The sequence below is a fragment of the Schistocerca piceifrons genome, chromosome 5 (genome assembly GCF_021461385.2).
Source record: "Schistocerca piceifrons isolate TAMUIC-IGC-003096 chromosome 5, iqSchPice1.1, whole genome shotgun sequence".
NCBI classification, from domain to species: domain Eukaryota; kingdom Metazoa; phylum Arthropoda; class Insecta; order Orthoptera; family Acrididae; genus Schistocerca; species Schistocerca piceifrons.
Window position 1 is genome coordinate 256,653,702 of NC_060142.1, and position 17,709 is coordinate 256,671,410.

A 17,709-nucleotide genomic window follows, 5' to 3' on the forward strand; every position below is an offset into this window, starting at 1 on the left:
TTTGTCAATCTAGCAGAATGTGATCGGGCGTTACCGTGGAATAACATAACTTCACGTAGTGTTCCAGGTCGCTGTTCTTCGACTGTGCAAGCAAGACATCTCGGTTCTTAACAATAACTGTCAGCAGTGACGGTTCCATATGGGGGAAGCAATTCATAGTACGTAGACCACACGGTCGCTGTTCCAACACATGCATAACATCTTCTTTGTTATGTCTTTCGACTGGAAGTTGCTCCACTGTTAGGGCTCAGCCATTCCTTTCTTTCCGTTATGTTGGCATAAAGACACCATTTCTTGTCATCAGCAACGATACAGGATGGGAAGTGTCGGTGTTGTTCACTAGCCGGTTGACGACGAGCAAGCAGAGATGCACACATGTGGTCCACCCGCTGATTTTTGTGATTTTGGTTTAGAGCATACGGTACCAATACACCCGATTTCTGAACCTTCTCTATTGGATGCAAATGTCGCACGATAGTGGAATGATCATATTTCATCACATTTGCCAGTTCTCCAGTACAGTGGCGTAGATTATTGTGGATTAATGCGTTTAAATGATCTTCATCAAACCCTGAACGTGGAGAGTCACTAATTTCAAAACGAATCTCATTAAAACGAGGAAATCATTTTCCTGCCGTGCTCTGTCCAGTGTCATTATCCCCATGCACGGCTTAAGTGTTTATGGTTGTCTCCGCTGCCGGCACACATCTATAGAAGTCAAATAGAAGAATATGTCGAAAATGTTCCGATTTCTCTAGTTGGCACTCCATTTTCTAGCGTCCACAGCTCAATTCAGTATCTCCAAATCACAAAATTACAATATGCAAATTCAAATCGCAACAATGAACTACAAATAAAAAATGACAATCTATGTATAAACCGATAACAACCGGAACACCATCATGCAAAATAAAAACGCTACGAACTTGTGCACCAACCTAATATATGTTTTATGGAAGACCTAGCCCTTCTATAAAGATGAAACATGTTATTTAATACCGACAACCTCTTGCTCTTGGCGTTTGTTTTTAGTTCTAAGTATTTGAAGAATACGACAAGAAACATTTCCTTGATTCCATAATAATGAAAGTTACTACCTCTAAGAGCTAAAATTTGTTGTTTTTGTAGCATTAACACGTAACTGTTTACATACATCCACAAAATTCATTGAGGGTTGTGCATAATTGCCTTTCACTATGGACATATGTCAGAGGAAGGGGAAAACAAGGATCCATGTGTATTTGAATACACTTTGATGCATCTTAAATTGGTTCAGCCACAGTAAAATAGATTGTAGAGTAACAAAACAAATTTTTATTAGAAAACGTAGGTTGCGTTACAGCGTTTACGCATGAAGTTCCTTCTCCTTATCCTCGTATTTTTTGGAGAACTTCCCTTCGGGGTCATACTTGGCCTTCAGCTTTTGCCACGTCTCTTGCTTGTGGTTGATGAGATGTTTCAGAACTTTTCTCGAGCCCTCCTTCTGCCTGTCGTTGCATTTGGAACATTCGTCCTTCAAAGCGTCAGGAAGGACTTCTGCAATTAAGAAAACCACCTCTGAAGTTGAACTAATATTTACTTCACTTATTCGAAATAAAATGATGAATTCACTAACAAAAATCACATGTAAATACTAAACAAACGTCGTACAACACAAGGAATATTGTGTGCTAAAGATATAATTTTGAGAACTTCTGGATATAAGAGAATACATCAAGAGATATTAATTTTCTATAGGAAATCATAGGCAGGGATTGTTTGGTTAGACATTTAGGGGTCTTATTTTCTAGAAGTTAGTGACTCCTGAACTATAGTCATATTCCCATGTAGTTCACCAAAGGGTAGTTAATCTTCATGACTCAATCTAATCATTTACAGTAACATTGTTCGAGACCATCCAAACACAATTTAGTGACAGATGGGTTTGTAGAGGAGAATCTGTTAGCTAGACATCATGTTCATTGGTCGATGTTTATTGTAGGCTCTGAGAAGAATTTGGTGTATTTCCAAAAAAAGTTATGAAAATTTAGTGGCTGTTGTAATTATTCTCTATCTTATAGAATGTGGTACTTACAAATTTGGGTCTTAGACAAAAGTAGTCATTATTCCTATACAAAGTAAAGAAATTCGTAAAAGTTCCCTTACCATCTACTATATCTCTTCCTTGTCACCTGAGTTTATTCTATAGAGGAAGACGAAGCTAAAATAATTTACATAAGTTTACATGCACGATAGCACTAAAACTTTTTATAGAGAGCTGTAGAGGAGACAGCTTAGAACTAGCCACGGAGTAATGGCTTTTCACTAATCGTACCCTACCCCATGTGTATGACTAATATGATCATTTCTTTGAAGACTGTTGTACACTATTTAAAATGGAACATATATTTTCTTTTTTGATATTATGAATGAGCTTTTGAAAAGCTTACTCAGCTCCTGAAGTAAAGTGAATCGACCATTCCTTATCTTCTACATCGTCCAAGAAATTGCCTAAAATATAAAATTTTTGGGGAAACTACCCTTTTATCATCAGTCATGTGGCTTATTGAGGAGCACAATATTTTACCCTCTTGCAGTGATCTCTTCAGCTCACTATAGCACTGACATCCAACGTCGTCAATTATTTGTTGTATATAGTACCAAAGAACGTATTCCTTCATACTGAAGAAATGTGTCTTACTATCCTATGCCTTGCTTGCAGATATATCCTTTGCCGATTCTATGGGAAACAAATTTATGGAAACAATAGATAGCCTAAATCAAGATACGTAAAAACACATACACGAACAAACGAACACACACGCGCACACGCACAGAAAGAGAGGGACACAGAGTAGAGCGTCGAATTTGCAGGTGCTAGTTACTATCGTTATACCAATCCTTCAAAAGAAAATTTACATACCACAAGCGGATACGTTACGAGGTTAAATGGTAACTAATGCGTCTGTGCTCATCAGAAAGACACCGTAGTGACCATTACGCATAGTGGCATCAGCGTATGAACTCAGGTTGCTGTTGAAGGCGTAGCCTACCCTCAGGCTTTGACCCCCATAACTCAGTACACTGTACTTTCACTTTACGCACTGTCTGTCATGTTCCATTCTCGTATAGGGGAGGGAAAAATTAATACCTGTATGCATCTATATGTACCCTAGTTTCTATTCTTCTTGTATGTGATATATATGATGAATGCAACAGATTTGTCGTGCCATCTACGGTTATCCGTTTTCTGATTTTATTTAATAGTGAGTATTGTCAACTTTCCATACATCCTTACCTAAATCTCGTACTCCGAATAACTCTTCCATGACTTTGTTCGACGTATTTTGTCAGGACTATAAAATAAAAATTTCATATATTATTGTAACATTACAAACAGCTGCACTAGAGTTTTCTAGGTGGTTCAAAGTCCTCTCAACAAATCAGTCTTAAGTTCCCAATTCTTACTACCGACTTCACTTCTTCATTCATTCAAATATTAATTTATATTGCGATTATATCAAATAATTTACAAACACTAGCCATTTTGTAGTTTGGTACTAACGGATTCTTTATTTTCTTTACAGACATTCTTGCTTTTGTGCATTTTAATAGATTAAGTGGAAAGGCTACCATTCTAAATTTCCATTAATTTATCAGCGCTAAATATTGATGGTTAGGCAACAGGATTCTAGTTACTAAAATTTTGGTGACACTGGTTTATCCTAAGCTATTGTGTACTCCAATTAATTTTAAAACGTCATATACAAGTTTCCAGATAATTGAAGCGAGAGCACACATTTTCAGAAAGAATTTTCGTTCCATTGGTGATGCTATCATCATGTTACAGTATTAAAATTTTTCACCGTCTGTAACTGCTAAGGAGTTGTCATTTAATATTAAAACGTAAAAACACGAAAATTCAACATGATTACGTTACCATTATATTGATATGTCAATCGTCTTTTACTAGTATACAATATGAAAATCGTATGTTTCTTTAGCACTTTCCTCACTGCATGCATTTACTTTGTACAGGATGATCATGAATAAAAGTTTTGAAGACAATTGTAATAAAACGTTTTCAGTCTGCTGTGATGTTAGTGACATTGTATTTTCTGGCTGCACACCTTCATTATATTCGTGTCAATCACCCGTACGCATTAAGAGGTATCTGGACACCTGGCTGAAAATGACTTACAAGTTCGTGGCGCCCTCCATCGGTAATGCTGGAATTCAGTAAGGTGTTAGCCCACCCTTAGCCTTGATAACAGCTTCCACTCTCGCAGGCATATGTTCAATCAGCTGCTGGAAGGTTTCTTGGGGAATGCAGCCCATTTTTCACGGAGTATTACACTGGAGAGGTATCGATGTCGGTCGGTGAGGCCTGGCACCAAGTCAGCGTTGCAGAACATCCCAAAGGTGTTCTATAGGACTCAGGTCAAGACTCTGTGCAGGCCAGTCCATTACAGGGATGTTATTGTCGTGTAACCACTCCGCGACAGGCCGTGCATTATGAAAAGGTGCTCGATCGTGTTGAAAGATGCAATCGCCATCCCCGAAATGCTCTTCAACCGTGGAAAGCAAGAAGGAACTTAAAACATCAATGTAAGCCTGTGGTGTGATAGTGGCACGCAAAACAACAAGGGTTGCAAGCCACCTCCATGAAAAACACGACCACAGCATAACACCACCGCCTCCAAATTTTACTGTTGGCACTACACACTGGCAGATGAGGTTCACAGGCCATTCGTCTGCCATTGGATCGTCACATTGTGTACCATGATTCGTCACTCCACATAACGTTTTTCCACTGTTCAATCGTCCAATGTTTTACGCTCCTTACAACAAGCATTTACTGGCGTGATGTGTGGCTTATGAGCAGCCGCTTGACCATGAAATCCAAGTTTTCTCAGCTCCCGCCTAACTGTCAAAGTACTTGCAGTGGATTCTGATGCAGTTTGGAATTGCTGTGTGATGGTCTGGATAGATGTCTGCCTATTACACATTACGACCGTCTTTAACTGTCGGCGGTCTGTGTCAGTCAGCAGACGAGGTCGGCCTGTACGCTTTTGTGCTGTACGTGTCCCTTCAGGTTTCCACTTCACTATCACATCGGAAACAGTGGACTAAGGAATGATAAGGAGTGCGGAAATCTCGCGTACAGACGTATGACACAAGTGACACCCAATCACGTGACCACTTTCGAAGTCCGTGAGTTCCGCGGAGCGCCCCATTCTGCCCTCTCACGATGTCTAATGACTACTGAAGTCGCTGATAAGGAGTACCTGGCAGTAAGTGGCAGCGCAATACACCTAATATGAAAAACCTATTGCCACCTAGAATAACTCCGAAAGTCTGATAGTAGCTGAGAAGTTTGTGGGACAAATGTTGCGAGGGGAAACTGGCTCCATAATATGACGTTGATTTTTTGTTGCTAGGTGGGGTCGCGTGAGAGATATGAAACTCAACTTCTTTTTTTTTTTTTTAATGGATGCCATAGTTTGGTACTTATTTTCTGATAGCGGCTATCGAGACGAATCCAGTGATGTGTTACAGTAAGGTCACAAAGGTGGCATGAACTACCATTTAGAGAAGGTGTTCGAAGTTATGACCATTGGTATCAATGCAGTGCTACAATCTTCTTATTATGGATTGAGTGGTATTCCTTATCACTTCAGCACTGATCGAAGCACATGCTCTGACAATTCTCTCTCGTATATCGTGCAAATAGTAAACGTTCGCCGAATATGGCGTATCCATCTAACATGCCATTGACATGTAAACACCATTCGACGGTTTCGCAACACAACACTAATAGGAACGGTAAGACTAGTATCCCCGAATCAAGCGAACGTGAATGATGTATTCCTTCGAAGAACAAGTCGATATGCTTCTCAATTACGAAGAATGACAAAGAAATTCAGTAAGAGTTAGAAACTTATACGCTGAAAGATATCCTCAACATACTCACCGTGCATCGCAAACATACCTGGAAAAGGACAGTTACTAACGAGGAAACGTAAATTGGTACTCTTGCCACTGTGGCTCGAGATCCTTGTTTTAGTTCGCGTAAAATCGCAAGGGAATCTGGCATGAGCCACAGTAGTGTTGTTCGTGTTCTGCATAGCCATAAATATCACCCTCACCATAACAGTCTCCACCAAGAATTAACTGGTACGTATTGTATGTGCCGCATTGAATTCTGCCGATTGGCTCAACTTCAAATTCAGAGGGATGAAACATTTATTAATTTGGTTCAAATAGTTCAAATGGTTTAACATCTGAGGTCATCAGTCCCCTAGAACTGAGAACTACTTAAACCTAAGCAACCTAATGACACCACACACATCCACGCCCGAGGCCGCATTAGAACCTGCGACTGTTGCGGTCGCGCGGTTACAGACTGAAGCGCCTAAAACCGCTCGTCCACAACGGCCGCCTTTATTAATTTGATTTTATTTACTGAAGAGGATACATTCATGAACCACGGAAATGTTAATTTGCATAATATGCGTTATTGGTCATCTAAAAGTCCATGTTGACTGTGGCAAGTTGCACGCCAATAACCATGGTCGGTGAATGTATGGTGTGGGATTCTGGGGGACAGACTTATAGGCCCCTATTTTATCGAAGGAAATCTTAATGTTAAGAGGTACACCACATTCCTGCAAGAAACATTAGGTCTGTTACTGGAAGAAATACCTTTAGAAGCAAGGAACAGAATGTGGTCTCAACACGATGGGTGTCCGGCACGTTTTTCGCTGATGGCTAGAAATAAGTTTCAGAGAAAATTCCCATATCGTTCGATTGGTCGCGGAGGAGATGTGTAGTGGCCGGCTCGTTCGCCAGATTTGACGCCTCTGGATTTTTTCTTGTGGGGATTCTTAAAGGACATTGTTTATAAAGACTTTCCAACTACGCCTGAATATAAGCGAGAGAGAATTGTCAGAACATGTGCTTCAATAAGTGCCGAAGTGATAAGGAATACCACTCAATCTGTAATAAGAAGATCGCAGCACTGCATTGATACCAATGGTCATCACTTCGAACATCTTCTGTAAATGGACGTTCGTGCCACCTTTGTGACTTTCGTTGACGATCGAAGGCCTTACTGTTACACATCATTGGATTCGTCTCGATAGGCGCTATCAGAAAATAAGTACCAAACTATAGCATCCCTTAAAAAAAAACGAAGTTGACCTTCATATCTCTGAAGCGACCCCAGTTAGCAACAAGAAACTAACGTCATATTATGGCCCCTGTTGTCCTATGCTATTTGTGTCCCATAAACTTTTCAGCTCCTATCGTATTTTCGGAGTTATTCTTGGTGGCAATAGTTAGTGGCTCCCCCTGTATGTAGAGTGTGTGTTTCTCTCTCTCTCTCTCTTTCTCTCTCAGTGCGCGCGCGCGTGTGTGTGTGTGTGTGTGTGTGTGTGCGTGTGTGTGTGTGTGTGTGTGTGTGTGTGTGCGTGCGTGCGTGTGTGTGTGTGTGTGTGTGTGTGTGTGTGTAATTAGTAAGCAATGTGCAGATGTGCATGGAATATAATCGGCGATCAAAAAATTTCCATTTGAAGGGCACACTAACCCCTTGTCTACATGTCAGTGCTTATATGCCCACCTGTGCGGCTGGTCCCTGCGGAGGTTCGAGTCCTCCCTGGGGCATGGGGGTGTGTGTTTGTCCTTAGGATAATTTACGTTAAGTAGTGTGTAAGCTTAGGGACTGATGACCTTACCAGTTAAGTCCCATAAGATTTCACACACATTTGAACGTTTTTTATATGCCCACCTTGGTGTCACGCAGGGTTGCATATACGCTGCAGCCGCACTCTCAAACGGAAACTTGTTGACTCCCTTTTATAGCTACAAGTTAGATAAATAACGTGCAGCGTATCCACAAAGAGGGGTAGCCAACAGTACACCCAGCAGTATGTAATGTCGCCTCATACACCAGACGGCTCTTGTCCACGCATCATTTCCAGACAAAGAAACGGTATGCGTGAGACTGGGTGCCCCGTTTACCGCCCTGCTAACCTGTCCGTTATTGTGGAACATACCATTCATCTGTTCCCGACAAAGTGCGCAGAGGCGTCCTCAAGTTGGAGCCATACATTTCCACAGCTCCCAAAGATACTCCCTACAACGACTCCTGTAACAGTTCACTACAATTTTTTTCCTTACTAGAGCGTATTAGACAGAAATAAGTACCACTATCTGAAAATTTGTGCAGCTGATAGATTTTTTTTAGTATAAAAAATCCTCCTCTCTGAACCCTCAACAATGACAACCCATTTGTAGAAGTTACGCTATATTTGATTTGTAATGAGACTGTTTCTTATAGTAAGACTATTTCTTGCATAGCGCAAAATCTGCGTTCGTTTCGTGAATTGACAACTGAGAACCTGAAGCGATTATGAAGAGCACATCTTATATTCATAAACTATGCAAGAGTCGACAAGATATGTTCTCGGTACGTTGTGGTAATCAAACCACTACAAACGCTGATTATCAGCTCTAAACAAAGAAATGTGTATTTGTTTACGCTGTTTAGGATCGAGAGAGGCTTTCAACGAAAATTCACGTGACTGACTGCCAACAGAATTCAGACTAAAATGCATTGCATTCACAGACAGTAAGAAAGGTCTAGATTAAAAGTAGCCATATTCGATAGGATGTAACGTACCGTCCAGAAGAGAACATTGAAAAATTTATAACGTTATAGTCTCTTAATGAAGCAAAAGTTAAGAGCCTACTGAAAAAGCTTTAAGGAAGATACAAAGTACATAGGTTGGTCGATAGCAGACAAAGTAAGAAACGGAACTGCTAATGAAACCAACTGGATTTACAATACGCAAGTATAGCACACTACTAAAAATACGTGCAAGGATGCACAACTGCTCGATTCCCACATGCATGTACTTTTGTTGGCGGCAGGGAGAGAGGAAGGAACATTCAAGAAGAGATGTCAGACGACATGGAAGACAGCGCGTGACGCGTAACAGAAAATAATAAGCTTCTTCATATCTAACTCATTGTCGACATCGTACTTGTAGGAAGGGACGGAAATGGAACACCACAGTAGTATTTTCAAACTATTTATTATTCGGGCGACTAGTTTCAACGCAGAATTTGCATCAACTTTAGGTCCTACTATTAACCAAATTAGTATTTACAGTCACTGGTTCATGTACCATACGGCTCATACAATAAATAGGGGAGGTTGGCCGCTATTCATCATTAGTGTATATTCCGAACATATAATCAAATCCTTACTGTGACCACATAGACGCAGAAAGGATCTTTGTAAGCATATTATACCCCTGTGCTCGCAATGGTGACTGCACGTTCGGACTATAGACTCATGATGAATAACTGCACACGGAACCTAGTTATTAATGGGTCCTATGATATGTGAGGCGAGGAGTCGAAGTACTTATTTGGCTAACTGTAGGCCCTGAAGATGACGCAAATGCTGCCTGTATACTACTCGTCTGAATAACAAACAGAAAATATGGCTGTGGTGTTCCATTTCATTACTTATATTGTCAGCCGCTGTTCGAAGTCTGCAAGAAGGATGGACTTTCACTATTTGAAGGAAGGTCAGCGGAGGCTGCTTCTTCATTGGTTAGCGACATATGGATTTTTACAGAGCACAGATACTTGACGTGGAGCAACAGCCGCGAGTAGCCTGCTGTTACACTTACTCTTCAGCTCCTTGCCATCAGCGGTGCAGCTGGCGTCTCCATCCTCGAGCAGACACTTGACGTAATTACTGAGCAGGCGATCGTTGGCGAGGATCTCGTCCAGGTTGACGTTATCGTACTTGGTGGTGTACCTCTCTTCGGCGGCGGCCAATGCGACGACGGCGAGCGCCGAAACGAGCAGCAGGGCGGCCTTCATGGCTGCGGCGGGCGTCCACTGCGAATGCTGTGAGGCGGCTGCGGCACGCATATATAGGAGGACCTCCTCCCACTGGGCCCGCGCACGTTTCTTTTCACCTTCAAGGGTAACGCATTGCGTAACAAACACCGTGTTTTTTTTTTTTTTGTTTTTTTTTCGGTTCTCTGGAATCGAAACTGCCACCTTTTATGTCATTTCTTGCCGCAAAATTTCGTACTCTGCACATTGGACAGTTTATTAGTTCGTCCTAAGCTCTCATTGGCCTACAACTGACTGCTGTTGTAACAACTAACTGATCATTTGAAAATGACATGGGGTCCGAAAAAGGTTGCGACAGTAATTACGTTTTCCTGCAAACAGAGCTGTTACTCGAACAAATACGGTACACAGATATTCTCTCGCTCACTACATGCAAACTATTAGTCCTACAGAAAGATTAACAGGATCTTCTTGTACGAAATTTAACCTTAGGGCGCCTAAGGGGGGGGGGGGGGGGGGGGTGTTCGTTGAGCCTTGTATGTCCCCTGCTTTTGCCCAATTAACTTTCATACTACATATTCCCTTTGAGTTATTGTTTGTTGGCTATTTTATGAAACGTTAGCGTCGATATATTTTATAGAAAATTCCGGCTTTGAGAGAAAAAATAAATAAACTTATAATGGATCCAACCCCCCCCCCCCCCCACCCTTAGGCTTCCATGCTATAGAGAATTTCCCTTAGTAGGATTTCGTATTTCTCATCTCCACAACAATGCAAGCTAGTTTCTTGTTGGTTGGTATTCTTAATATTCACAACAATCGGTTTACTTTCAGAGGAAGTGATTGTTGATGTCAATCATCTGTCATTTATCTTGTAAACTTGCAGTGAGTTAGTGCAGTTCCCAACACGTAGGCCTCCAGTCACTTTGGTGTCCTACACAGCAAAAACGAAACCATGTAAGAACTTACTGATGTTGTCAACAATGCACCAAGATAAAGGCACTGTTGGAGGAGAGAAGAATAAAACCGAGATAAATGCATATTATAATTCCACCACTCATCAAATGGCGCGTATGTATGGCCTTTATCTGTATTTTACTCTCTCATCGACATTTGTGCTATCAATGCAACCACCATATTCATCCGACATAGAATGAAAAGAAACACAACAAACGGAAACTTTATCTTCTGCAAGCTGGGATGGAACTAGTAAAATTGAAGGTAGAAGAAAGAAGTGCCAATGCAAGAGGGTTATCTAACCAAATATTTCAATCAATGGAGACTATTCTGCAAAAGAAGATCAAAGAAGTGACAACAGAAGCACGTCAGCCTCCAGTAGGGAAAGGTCGGTGCCATGTTTGTATAAGAAAAGCTAAAACAAAGAAGCAGAAGTCCAACAATCTAAGTAAACCAAAACAGTATTGTGGACAGTGTCATAAACATGTGTGTAACACACATTCAGAAAAAATTGTGAGTGTGTCTCTTGCCTTGAAGTTGAGGACTCAGAGTAGTCTACTGTATATGAACACATCTGTATTTTGTATTGTAATATGTCAATTTTTTATTCACTTAATCCAATATTTGTAACACTTAACAACATTTATAAACCGATGCCTTAGTAAAAATACATAAACCATTTTGAAAGCTGTAATTTTTCGTCAGTAAACTTATTTAATACCTGTGTGCTCGCCGAAACCCCCCCCCCTCCCTCCTTAGGCATCCAAGTTCTAAAAAAAAGGCTTGGGCGTCCTAGGGATGACGTAGTTAAATTTTGTACCGGAATAAGTTTCGGGTAGAGGCTGTAGACTTCGATTCATTCAAGAAAAACGTAAAAATAGTGACCTTAACGCGTTTTTCTTGAATAACTCGAAAACTGTCGCATACAGGGAAAACGTAACACAGTACAAAATTTAACTACATGAAATTTCCTACAAAAATGTCCTGCTTATTTTTTTCTGTAGGACTAGTAGTCTGTGCGCAGGAAACGATAGAATATGAAAACGTTTGAAGCCGATGTGGGTTGCATAAAACACATAGGTAGGGGCAGCTGAACCACCTTGTATATTTTACCTTCCGGGTCAACAATACAGTCCAGTTGACTGGACCAAGATAACTGGAATGTTTATGGATAACATTGCGCCATGTCACCAGGCCACAGTTGTTTTTGTTTGGTGTGAAGGACATTCTGGACAGTTCGAGTGAATGATGTGGCCGCCCAAATCGCTCGACGTGAATCCTATCCAACAGTTATGGGACAGAATCGAGAGTTCAGTTCGTGCACGAAATGCTGCACATTTCGCAATTATGGAGGGCTGTAAAGGCAGCTTTTTTCAATATTTCTGCAGGGGACTTAACAACAACTTCTTGCGATCATACCACGTGGAATTGCTGCACTGCACCGGGAGAATGGAGGTCCGACACGATACTACGAGGTATCCCATAATTTTTGTCACCACATTGTAAATAACTGAAGAAATTGCTTCAGTAGAGGAAATTGTTATAGGCCGCATCAAACCTGACAGAAGACTGATAACCACTTCCCAAACCCCCACCCCCTCCCCTTTATCCCGAAAAGGGTACCGCATTAAATATTATTGATATTCCGAATGTTTGCTGTTACTGTCAATCCCGTTATCAGTGTTGTTAATGTTATTAACTATAGTTATTGCTTGAATGCCGCATACTGTTTATTTGTTTTTATCGATGACTATAGGTAATTAATACTTGCTGTAGTCTGGCTGGTTAGAATAATTAGGCATCGGACATTAATAAGTAGCCAGATATGGTGGCAAACTTATTCCTAAGGTACATGCGCTAATAAGTTCTGACTGTGGGGGTAAGACGCCTGCCCCATATACTCTCACACACTCTTCTATGATTCTGTCCCTTCCAAAATATTTTTATAAATAATGTGGAGGTTGAAATCTGTGACTCTTTTGTACGATACTGTTATTTTATTCCACTGTAAATTCATATAACACATCCTACTTTTTCCGAATTGCACTCACTCTCCTATTGCAGTCACTCATTTACTGCGAGGTTGTATGAGTTTACAATTGAAGGTTCATTAATGTTTCATCGCCTTTCATTACGTAACAACTCCCATAATACGAAATTTAAATATGATTTAAAAATCATCACTTTGTTCTCACACATATGCGTCCTACTCGCGTTTTAACTCTGGTACGACTTTCAGTATTCTTTCCAAAAAAATAATTCACTTTTATGTGCGGTTGCAAGAGACCTAGGTCTTCAGGATCTGCCAAATAAGTATGCTCCGGCACAACACCGTGCTCGGAGCACGAGCTTCCGTGACCTGACTTGGCTGACTTCTTCAGGCTCTACTGACTCACCACATGCGAAACGTCTCCTGGCGTCGATCTCTCCAGTCTAGAACGATGAGGTGCCGCTCTGCTGTAGCAAAAGAGCGTAAGTGCAGAGTCAGTCCTTCAAGTATAAGATCCATATCTCTAGCCTGAGTTGCTACAAGCTTTTCTGTAGCACATGGATAACCGAATCGCAAGGAAGTACAGAAGTAGAAAAGGTTAAGAAACAATGTTTCGTAACATTGGAGTTGGCGCCACATCTGCACACACAAGTCACATAATTGCCACAAATTCGGGGGAGGTGGGTGATGAGCTCTTACGCTAATTTCAATCACATCCCAGGTGTGTTGGATCGGATTCATATCTGGCGAGTTGGGGGGGGGGGGGGGGGGGAGGACGGGCAGCAAATCTATTGGAACTCGCCACTCTATTTCTCGAACCACCCCATCACAGATGCCTTGCGAAATGGTGCATTATCTAGCTAAAAATGCCACTGCAGTCGGCAAACATGATAATCGTGAAGGGGTATATTAGGCCTGCAACCGGTGTGTGATAATTCGTGACCGTCATGCTGGCTTGCACGAGCTCCACTAGAGCCATGGATGCCCAGGTGATTGTTTCCCAAAGCGTAATGGAGCCGCGGTCAGTTTCTCTCAGTCCCACAGTGTAGGTGTCAAGAAGATGTTCCCCTTGAAGACGAAAAATTCGCGCCATCCCATGTGCATTATGAAGAAGGTGTAGAAATTAGCCCGCCCATGCATCGCTCAAGCACGGCGCCAATGTCCAATGCCGATGGTCACGTGCCTATGGTCAGTCGCAGTTGCCGATGTCGTTGTGTTAACAATGGTACATGCTTGTGATGTGGTCCACGGAGGCCCTTCGTTAAGAGTGTGCTGATGATATTTGGCTTGTGGGGCGCTCAACTGCACGGTTATCAGCGCCCGTACAAATTCCCAATCTTTGCTCAGCCCAATCTCGCCACTTTCTTGAATGATGATGAAATGATGAAGACAACATAAACACCCAGTCATCTCGAGGCAGGTGAAAATCCCTGACCCTGCCGGGAATCGAACCCAAGACCCCGTGCTCGGGAAGCGAGAACGCGACCGCGAGACCACGAGATGCGGACATTCGTTAAGAGTGTTCTATGTAATGTGTGTTCTGACACACTTGCTCAGCATTAAAGTCTGCCCAGCGTTAAAGTCTGTTGTTAGTTCCGCAACAGTTCGGCGCCTATCCTGTTTTACCAGCCTGCCCCGGCCACGAAGTCAGACGTCTGCAACGAGGGGCGACCGACCAACACCACCACGTCTGGACGTCGCTTCCCCTTGGTTTAGCTACGTGTTGAAGACAGTCACGACAGCGCTTCTCTAACACACGACAAGTAGTGCAATTTCCGAAATATTCGTGCCGAGCCTCCGGGCCATCACCTTCTGTCCTCGGTCAAAAAAATGGCTCTGAGCACTATGGGACTTAACATCTGAGGTCATCAATCCCCTAGAACTTAGAACTACTTAAACCTAACTAACCTAAGGACATCACATACATCCATGACCGAGGCAGGATTCGAACCTGCAACCGTAGCGGTCGCGCGGTTCCAGACTGAAGCGCCTATAACCGCTCGGCCACACTGACCGGCGTCCTCGGTCAAACTCAGGTAGATCGTGCACCTTCCCCATTCTCGTACACACGGACAGGTCACTGATACGAGCATTCATTCCTCGCCAGGTGCCGCTGTCATCGTCTGGACTGGTCTATGTGGCTAGTAGTTCGGTGGTCATAATGTTCTGGCTGATCAGTGTATTTATTCTTACTAAACCGTTTTTTAGTTGTCCGGGTGTAATTTTTGGACGCATCTTGACTCTCTAGCTAAACTATTTCGTTCACTCATTTTGTGACTGATCGTATTTTTTGAAATGAAGTTCGTAGATTTCAACATCTACTCATTATCACAGTAGGAGTGAGGGCTACAAATTTGTACAGTACGTACGTTTCTTCTGTATTTGCTAAACGTGTAGACCTCCCAATCTCAAGGACACTGTATCGATCTACTGAAGGACGCCGATGTGATAGAACCAGTTAGGCCACGCCCTACCTAAAAGGCAGAAACGGTTTGTTGGAAACGTTTCGCGCTGAAATGTCTGATACTGATAACTGCTCGCTTTGTCAATCAGTTATTAAATTCCACATATATTACTACATGTTTAATGCAAAGAAGTCATTTCCATATACCTGATTATCCCGTATTTCTATCTTACTGATGCTTGTCTCTTATCATTAGCTCTGACAATAAAAGGTATAAAGGAATTATGCAAAAGGAAGGCACTTTACATGCATTCCGCAGAACCTGGGTTCGATATCGCATCTGCCCATCCAGATAAAGGCTTTCTGTCTTTTCCGTTGAATCAAAGGGGCACCGACCTTGCCACAGTGGATACAACGGTTCCCGTGAGATCACCGAAGTTAAGCGCAGTCGGGAGTGGCCGGCACTTGGATGGGTGACCATCCATCCACCGTGCGCTGTTGCCATTTTTCGGGGTGCACTCAGCCTCGTGATGCCAATTGAGGAGCTACTCGACCAAATAGTAGGGGCTCCAGTCAAAGAAAACCATCATAACGACCACATGCCCCTCCTATCCTCATTCTCAACTGAGGATGACACGGCGGTCGGATGGTCCCGATGGGCCACTTGTGGCCTGAGGACGGATTGCTTTGAATCAATGGGGGAAAATGTCTGGATGACTCGCTTGAAAAGGACACTACCAGTTTCCTACCCCAACCAAGTTTGTGCTCCGTGTCTGATGAACTCCCTATGGATGGGACATGAAAACTTAATCTCTCTTTGACCCTTCCTTCATAAACTTTGATGATTCTGTGCTCTAGAGTTTACCCAGCGAAAATCTTGGCTTTCACCCGTGGTCGTTAGCGTAGGGCGGAGTTTTTTCATTGACGAGTCGTTGACGGTTGTGTAACGTCTCGCAAAAAATGTTTATTGTATTTGTACGAGTTCTACAGGCTATGCGCTTCACCTATGAATGGTTTGGAAGTTCATAAAGCACCACGGAAATGAAATTTCAGATGTAATAACTATAAATGTGTGTACGTATAGTAGCGTACTGTTGGGGTTTTTGTAGCACCGAGTAGCTGGCGTACACAAAGGAGCTCCGGCCGTGGGGCGGCGCAGGCAGCCAGTCGGCCTTCGGCGGACAGGCCGCGGTGCTCCCGGCTCGGCTGTGAACGCTCGCCAGCACCCGCCAATTACAACGAGTCGCCCGACTCTTGTGATACACTCAGTACAGTGGAATTCGATGGCGGTATTAAGTCGTATCCCGCAAGAACACTCACTGTCCAATACATTGTCTTGTTTATGAACTACACCCAGAAGTTAGTGGAAGAATGACTCTGACATATGAGGCGTGTTTTTTAAGTAAGTGCAGTTTTGAAACGGAAAAAAAGACATGTTAAGATATCTCAATAATTTGATTTTTACATAAACGCCTGTACCTTAATCTACTTTTCTACATAATTTCCGTCAATATTGTCATAACGTTGTACCAGGTTTTGAATACCCTCCTCATAGAAGTCTGCCACCTGACTTGTTAACCACTGCATCACCACAGTTTTGACTTCGTCATCGTCTCGAAGACGCTGACCGCCCGGGTGTTTCTTCAAGTTCAGGACCAGATGGTAGTCACTGGGCGCAAGATCGGGGCTGCACGGAGGATGATCTAGAGTTTCCCATCGAAAAGATGTGACGACATCTTTGATCTGATTCGCCAAATGCGGACGGGCATTGTCTTGCAGCAAAACGATCACCTTGCCACGTCTTTTGCTCTGAATTGAACGCCGCAGATTGTGCAATGTCTTACAGTAAGCTGCTGCATTGATTGTCTCATTACGAGGCAGAAATTACACAAGAAATACTCCTTTCCTGTCACAAAAAAACTGTGCACATGATTTTCTGGGCAGAAATTGTTTGCTTAAACTTCACTTTTCTGGGTGAATCTGAATGCCACTATTCCATGGACTGTTGCTTAGATTTTGGTGTGACGTAGGCCACCCGTGTTTCATCGCCCGTTACAATTTGGCTTAAGAAATCATCACCGTAGTTGTGGTACCGCTCAAGGAAAGTCAATGCACTGCCTAAACGTTTGGTTTTGTGCACATCCGTCAACATTTTCGGTACCCAATGTGCGCACAATATTCGGTAATTCAAGCGCTCGGTCACAACGCCATACAAAACATTACGAGAGACATTAGGAAAGTCATCCCACAAGGAGGAAATCGTAAAGCGTCTGTTTTCTCTCGCCTTATTGTCCACTTCCTGCACCAAACTTTCATTAACGACCGAAGGACGCCCACTCTGTTGTTCATCATGCACATTTGTGCGGCCATCTTTAAATGCTCTCACCCACTTTCTTACCATTCCATCACTCATAATGTTTTCTCCGTAAACTGCACAGATCTCACGATGAATATCGATCGCTTTTAGGCCTTTAGAACTAAGAAATCTTATAACAGCCGGT

General features: G+C 42.5%; 1 protein-coding gene across 1 annotated transcript; it reads right to left on the bottom strand.

The window, feature by feature from the left end:
* Positions 1-1,294: 1,294 nt before the first annotated feature.
* On the bottom strand, positions 1,295-9,923 carry LOC124798616 (ejaculatory bulb-specific protein 3-like). The gene is made up of 2 exons (XM_047262092.1): positions 9,684-9,923; positions 1,295-1,536 (listed from the first exon to the last, which is right to left on the bottom strand). Exons 1-2 carry the CDS (start codon positions 9,877-9,879, stop codon positions 1,346-1,348), a joined length of 387 nt encoding a protein of 128 aa, XP_047118048.1. The 5' UTR covers positions 9,880-9,923; the 3' UTR covers positions 1,295-1,345.
* Positions 9,924-17,709: the final 7,786 nt, after the last annotated feature.